This window comes from Panicum virgatum, chromosome 9N (assembly GCF_016808335.1).
Source record: "Panicum virgatum strain AP13 chromosome 9N, P.virgatum_v5, whole genome shotgun sequence".
NCBI classification, from domain to species: domain Eukaryota; kingdom Viridiplantae; phylum Streptophyta; class Magnoliopsida; order Poales; family Poaceae; genus Panicum; species Panicum virgatum.
In genome coordinates, this window is record NC_053153.1 from 26,385,506 (window position 1) to 26,393,134 (window position 7,629).

Consider the following 7,629-nt stretch of genomic DNA (forward strand, 5'->3'; position numbering starts at 1 on the left):
CAGAGGTGGAGCCACCACTGGGGCGAGATAGGGCGGCCGCCCTAGGTTCCTGTGGACGAACTCCACATCATATTCACAGTCCGTTCAACTCCGACGAGGGCGAATGGCGGCGTAGCAGCGACCTCGGATGTGAGAAGGACTCCGGTGTCGGCCAGACTAGGATTGGGGGCGACTCAGCGTGGGCCTCGTGGGCCGCCTGCAGCTTAGGGCACAGCGCCACGGGTCTTCTTCCTCTTCCAACGAGCGCAGACACTATCCTCGCGCCGTCCGCCCTCCACCGTCAGCCATCCTGTCCCTGCGTCGCTGAGCCCCGCGCCCCTCTCCACCGCCTCTGGCCATCGGCAGTCGGCTGCGCCGGTCGCCGGCAGATCTCCCGCGCTCGGCCAGGCACGGCGCCGACCGCGCGCCGCGGGGACCTGCAAGACTGCAGCCCGCCTCCACCGCCTCGATGTCTCGGCCCTCGCCCCTCGGCATCCACCAGCCGCGCCGCCACCCGCCGTCGCAGGCGCCTGCAGTGTGCAGCCCGCTCCGCCTCGGCTCCTCGCCCCAACCCCTGTGCTTCTGCAGCATTGAGGACAGAACCGATTGAGGATTTGGTCATTTCATTTGGATTGGATATTTAGGGATTTTTAGTTATTTGGTGATGGATTTTTAGTCATTTGGCAGATGAATCTTGCTTCTTATTGGTTGTTTTACAAATCTTGCTTAAAACATGCATGATGTCGTTGTTAGCCAAAACTTAATCGCAGAAGTCCGCCCTAGGTCATTTCCTAAGCTAGCTTCGCCACTGACACATCTTAAAATAGATCCCACCAAATTACAAAGAATAGTAAATTTGCAAGGGTGGTGGCGTGAGTGGAGAGGATAGAAGGCGCATGCGGGATAGAAGTGATAGATTAAATAATATTTTATTTTACTTGTGGTGCATCTTAAACTTGAGGTGCATTTTAAGAGATTCTTCCTTGGTGTTCCTCCGCAATAGTTATGGTCTATTCTCGTAGCAGTATTGATTGCTTAATACTACCTTTTTGCGCACATTGGAGCTGCCCTAATCGGCTCATAGAAAGCCAAGTGAGGCACAAGCACCTGGGTGCGATTATGCGTGAGTGAGTATTTTAAGTGTTAATTGAATTTGTGTCATTACAATTTTCCAAATTCACCGATCTACCATTACTATTTATCTATTTAGAGATATGATATTACAATTTATTTTTTATTTGAAATGTGCCATTTTGTACGTATTTGATATTCTTGGGTCCACTAATAGATCTCTGTATTTTCGTATGGTCCAAACTGCCTCGGCCCCTCTTCACTTCACTTGCTGATATGTGGGCCCCACATCATCTTCTTCCTCATTTCTTTCCTCTTCTCTTCATCCCCTCTCTCCTTCCTGACTTCCTCTCTCTCTCCATGGCGTCCATCCACGGAGGCATCCGTGGCCGTCGTGTCGAAGCCATCGTGCTAGCGCGGCCGCAGCGGCATGGGCACCGGCTCCTGGTCCCGGTCCTCCTCCCGCTCGTCGCCGAGCACGTGTTCCTCCGGTTGCCGCCTGGAGCGCGGTGAACAGCTCGTCCCGCTCAGCGGCCTCACGCTCGAGGCGCTCGACGCGGGCGTGCAGCGCTGCGGTGTCAGCCTCCGCGTCTGCGAGGTGTGCAGCGCTGCGGTGTCAGCCTCCGAGTCTCGAAAAAAAGAGTAGAAAATACAATCACGTGGGCCTAAAGTCATAATGGGCTGAATGCTTTGCGAGGCGATGCTATCACGCGGATAATGCATGTGCAGACAAAGCAAGTCCCGGTGGAAGGGAAGGTGAGCCTGTCAACCCGTGTTTTGCTAAGGTGGATGAAGATTAGTTTGGATTTCAAATTTCAATTGAATTTTTCTCACAAATCGTTTATCTTTTTTGAAACCGTTTTAACCATGGTGTTATTTAGAATTAAAGAAATAGAATAATATATAATATATATATTTCGAAAACAAAAAATTTCCAACATTAAAGTTTGCTATTATCAACATTTTCAATTCACCGTTTCAACATTTTCAGAAAAATATTGAACTAGTTTATGTAAAAGTGTTGATTCTAATATTTGAAAGTATTGAACTAGTTTCTCTAAAGCATGGAGATATTTCAACGTCACTAGCTTCACATTTACTTATGTTCTTTCGGGAGGGATTATATACCAGCTTTATGAATGCAACAGGGAAGAGAAAAAAAATAAATGAAAACGTTGCTAACATGCTCAAGTGATAATGCACAATTCGTGGCAAACCATTTTCATTCACATTTAGAGCATCTCCAAGAGCTTTTCCAAAAATCTACTCTCTAAATTATCATTTGGAGAGTCATTTGAGTGAAAATCATTTTTCATATCTTTGTCTTTTCCACCAGCTCTTCTATATTTTATTTATAGTCTAGAGAGCCATCCTTACTCTCCATCTTTGGCCAACATTAAATCCGAAATAGAGGAGATCTATCTTTGGATATTCATTTGAAGAGCCTGTTGGAGACTAATTTTTCTTTAAAATCTCTATTTCTATAAATTAGAGAAGATATAAAATATCTCTTGGAGATGCTCTAACACACAGCTCAGCTCCTGTTTTTTAAGCAAACGACATAAAGAGAGGAATTTGTGGGCCGTTATGGGCCGGTTAGATGCGTATACTGGGCTTACACAAGCTATAGAAGCCCCCCCTTTTCTTGAGTCCAAAAAAATCTTCCTCTCAAAAAAAAAAAATCTGGGCGGCGGTGGGCGCTGAGCGGTGGCGGCGCCGGCGGCGGCAACCAAGCCGCCCCGGATCGCATCTTCAACTAGCGAGGAGGGACGAGGCGGCCGGGGCAAAGTGTCGTCAATGGTACAACCCGGTCGCCGGAGATGGCTGCAACGGAAGGCCTAAGGCTAGGTGCACCCACCCTCCTCGCCGGCTCGCCGCCGCGCCGGTTTCTGGTATTGAGCGAGCCCGCGCTCCTGGCGTCTCGCCGTTCCCTACTCATCCTCGCTTGTCGTTGCCGTGCAGGAAATTTCAGAGCAGGTCGAATGGCAGTGTGGGCAGTGAGCGAGGCAAAGGGGCCCTGATGAACTCCTTACCTGCTGCTGAGGCTTTTGGGTCTTTCAGGTTGCCGTAGCACCGAATCGCATCACTTGCCTGTCGAATTGGCCTTTTGCGTCTGCGAGATTTGTCTTTTGCCCCTCCATCAGATTGATCAGGATTGTTCGCGTCTTGACACCAAAGCTCTACCTGCTAAAGATTATAATGTTCAAGATTGCTTCATCCGAGTCGGAGCCTGGTGAAATCAGTGCTGCTACTTGATCAATCAACGGTGCGGCGCACAGCGGCAGCTCATGTGTCATGTGTTCATACTTCATATTCTAGTGTCTCAGGACAGACCAGGGGAATGCTGCATTTGTCTGTCACACACAGTTCAAACATTCAGAGTTTCTGTTTCATGTGCTGCTTCATGAAGAAACTTGAGATTGCTGTGGCTGAAACGCTGGGAGTTCGTTGCTGGGGTGAGGCCCTTCTGTGGGGGCAAAAAATGGAGAAACTCGGGATTACAATCATTTGTCTGTCACACAGTTCAACATTCAGAATTTCTGTTTCATATATGATGCTTCATGGAGAAACTTGAGATTACAATCTCTTGAGAGAAGTACTGAACAACATCTACGCAAAATGAGCGTGAAACAGTGGCATAAACATTAGCATTTGAGCAGAGGCCAGAGGGCCCGATATGCAATGAGCAGAACATACTCTTGCGCCGTTTAGTTCCCAAAATGAAAATTTTTGGATGTCAAATCGACTGTTTGACTAGATGCCGGGAGGGTTTTTCGGACACTAATTAAAAAACTAATTTCAGAACTCATATGGAAACTGCGAGACGAATCTTTTGAGACCTTTGACCGCATCATTAGCACATGTGGGTTACTGTAGCACTTATGGCTCATCATGCACTAATTAGACTCAAAAGATTCGTCTCATCGTGTACATCCAAACTGTGCAATTGGTTTTATTTTTTAACTACATTTAATATTTCATGCATGTGTCCAAAGGAGAGGTAAAAATTTTTGGGTGAAAATTTTTAGTAACTAAACGGGCCTTCTATCGGAGTATAACTTTGGTGCACATGACATACGTGAACCTAAACTGCAAAAATAATACAGCACAGGGAGATCACTTCAGAATTCAAAATTCTTTTGTTGAAGGATTACTGTTGAAACTGAGGGCAGCGTTGGACTAATATATAAAATACAAAATGGTTGCAACCATTCCAAGTTCCAAAAGGCATCAAACAAAATAAAAATCTGAGAAGGGAAAAAGATCATTCTTTCAATATTCATGTCCTGGTCCTGCTGAAGGATTGCTCTCCAAATTGTCAAATTGACGGCCGATTCTAGATGCTTTTGAAAAGATGGATTCTGTTGTGCTTTGATTTCAGTAGGTGCCAATCTGCAACTGTGAAAATTAAAATGAGGCATTTGGTGTTCATATTGCTTAATTCTTCCAAAATTTCGTGAATAGAACCTTGCACACACCAATTGATTCCTATACTTCTGTATTCAAACGGAAACACAGAAAAAATATGGTCAGCAAACTTCTGTATATTAGTGACATGGACAGTGCTACTTCAGCAACAAGTAGTTCGTTGTAAGCAGTAACTTTCTTGTTTTCTGTCAATCCTAGAGGATTAACCAAACCAAATTTTGAGCTGGGAACTCAACTGGATTTTTCAGCACCATGTAATGGACTATGTGAAGTCACAGAAACCCAACCAGATAAAGAGCGCGTAAGTTTTTCAAAGAGAAGTGCAAATTCCGAGATTAGCAGGATCACAAATCAGTGCCCCTACTGTGATTAAGCACCAAAAGAGCAAGGAAGAGCTGACATCGATGTTAGGCCTCAAAACAAAACTAATATTAAGCAATTCGTCTAGGACTGCTGGACAGTTTCACAGAGACTTGGCAAAAGTATATAGATTCAGCCTATTTACTTACAAAACCCTCCCTCCATTTAGTAAATAATCTACTTTCTAATGTACCCTTGCCTTTTAGATGCCACTAACTCCATGCTAGAATCAATACAACGACTGAGTTGTTGTTCTTAACTGTGCCTTCGTTTCGGATATGGATGTTTGGCTGCCAGCTTCCTGATCTGTTCGACCAATGGTGGCTCTAGATCCAGCAGCGTATATTTTTGTACATTTTCCTGAATCGAGTTAAAGAAATGTATTTAGTAGTTAGCATTAAAGTTTAAGATGAAATATCGCATGTTTGTTAGACGAAACCCTGACCTGGTAAGCTCTCAACAAATTTCGCCACTTGTCCTGAACCATGAAAGATGAAACAAAACAAGAGTCTGATATTAGCCAATAGCATCTGAATGAATTTACTGCATTGTGCAATGTATCACTAATCTACTGCACCTTAAGGTTTACTGATGTCCTAATTGATGTTTTGAAATATTTCTTCTTCAGCTCACTCCATCGTCCAACACCAAATTTAGATACACCCTGTACTAGTAACTTCACTTCTTTAGCAGTCCAACGACTATTGTTTTTCCTAGTTATGTATTTTCCTTCGAAGACCAATGTGCCCTGTCAAACAACCAAAGATAGCCATGGAAATTTGTTAGCCCTGATGGATGATAGATTAAAACATGAATCTGACCTCAAAGGATAGGATCGATAGCCTTAAAATCAATTTGTTAAACACTATGTTTGGTTAGGTACCTGAAATAACTATACTAGCCTATTTTCTCTCTGATCGTGAACAACAATAAATTTTTCTCAAGAAACTGTACACTGAAGCAAAGTTGTTTTCTTCTGATCTCTTTTTCTTTCTTCTTTTTTGTTTATAGTTGAATTAATTGGACTCTGTTGTCAAATTAACTTGTGCGTACCCATGGAGATATCCTTCTCTTGCGCATTCCTCTTCGACCACTTTTCCTACCTAACATCTGGCATGAGAAAACTGATTGTCAATATCTTGTCCAATCCACTTTTTTATCAGGTTCAAATTTTACTTGTGCCAAAACCTAGTGACTGCTTAAACATCTCAGCATCTACTTGATAAATTCCATAATGATATTGATACCTGATGATGGCTCAGTGTGTCCCCTACAGGAGATTGATGCAAACCACCTGCAATAGAGGCTCTATAAATATTCTTCCAAGTTCCAAGCCATAGATTTCCATGCGTAGAAACTATGGGAATCTACAGAAATAACTAAACAACGTACCGGATAACCATTCATCCAGGTCTGCATCTTCCAGAAGTTGTAGAACGAACAGGGCATCATCATCTCGCGCTCGATAATTCTCCATCTGTTACAAAAGCAGCATATGCCGCCATTTTGATGCGAGAGTCATGAATCTATTTCTTTTTCTTTTACTAATGATGAGGATGACAATTGACAACATCCAGGAAGTTCGCTCATTGAAACTGTAGAATTTCAAGCCTTTATATGAGGAGACAGGGTTGCCGCAACGCCGCGTCGCGCCCTGGCCGCACAAGCCACGCTCGCACCCGCGCGTGCGGCCACCAGACCGCGCCGCGGCGCACGTCGCCCTGAAACCCGGCCGCGCCCTCGCCGCCTTCCCCGCGTCCCTGAACCCACCCTTGCCGCACATGTGCCGGCTTCACCGCGTGTTCGCCATACGGTGCGCGCGCGCCGTCCGCCCGCATAAGCGCTGCGGGATACCATGGTGGTGATGACCGCCCGTCCACCATTTCAGTGAATAGAGCGCGAGCTTTCCGACCATGACGGACCCAAGAAGCATGAATGCAGAAAGGGAGTTCTTTAATCGAGGAAGGGTAGATGTATGGTTGCATTTATCCAGCAACAACATAAAAAAAATCTGACTTTTTTTCATCCAGATTCAGCTGGTGGCCACGCCGAGCACCGGAAAACTGAAACCGCGGTCGCGATCCTCGACTCCTCCTTACCTGGAGATCGCAGGCAGTACCGCTCGCGAGGCCGAACTGCAGATCGCCGAGGAGGCCATCCAGTCCCTGATCCTCTTCCTGCACCGGCGCCCAAAACAGCCCCGTCTGCTCCATCTCCGGCGAACAAAACTTAATCTCCGGCTGCTCCATCGGCGCTCAGGGAATGCTCTGTGAAGAAACAGGGGATAAATCAAAATTTGCCAAAAGTCGCAACGCGGAGAGGAAGAAGGGAGCACAAGAAAGCAGTAGATCGATCGATCGATCCTCCTTGCAGCAGTGCGACGATTACCACTTTACCAGCGGCTGAGGGCAGTGGTGAGGGAACGAGAGGAGCAAAGAGGCGCAGAGGAGGGAGCGGGAGGCGCAGAGCAGGAGGATGTGGAGGCAGACGAGAGCAAGCAAAGGCTACTGTGGCCTATTGGACCGAGGAAATCATGCCATGCTAATATAAGGGGTTTGGAGGGCGGACTCAGCTCCCACTCTATATATACTATATACTATAGTTGAGAGAAAAATGGTGACATCCGGAAAGTGATATTTATCACATATCATTTTTTATAGTGAGAGCTCAAGTTATTATTAAATGAAAAAAATCTATATCACCCCCTCACCTACGAGGGGTGGACTACATAACCCCCAATCTATAAAACGGTTTATACCACTCCCTGAACTTTTCAAAACCGGTCAAATT

The 7,629-nt window shown here is 45.5% G+C and overlaps 1 protein-coding gene and 1 long non-coding RNA gene across 2 annotated transcripts; one reads left to right on the forward strand and one right to left on the reverse strand.

Annotated features, from left to right (window-relative positions):
* Positions 1-2,719: 2,719 nt before the first annotated feature.
* LOC120691635 lies at positions 2,720-3,807 on the forward strand. The gene is made up of 2 exons (XR_005682335.1): positions 2,720-2,898; positions 3,013-3,807. It is a non-coding gene; the product is annotated as an uncharacterized LOC120691635 (long non-coding RNA).
* A 1,079-nt stretch (positions 3,808-4,886) lies between these two features.
* Positions 4,887-7,376, reverse strand: LOC120691527. Its single transcript, XM_039974603.1, has 8 exons — positions 7,228-7,376; positions 6,939-7,106; positions 6,232-6,316; positions 6,087-6,133; positions 5,893-5,949; positions 5,417-5,587; positions 5,285-5,317; positions 4,887-5,199 (listed from the first exon to the last, which is right to left on the reverse strand). Exons 2-8 carry the CDS (start codon positions 7,086-7,088, stop codon positions 5,095-5,097), a joined length of 648 nt encoding a protein of 215 aa, XP_039830537.1. The 5' UTR covers positions 7,089-7,106; positions 7,228-7,376; the 3' UTR covers positions 4,887-5,094.
* Between the last annotated feature and the right edge of the window lie 253 nt (positions 7,377-7,629).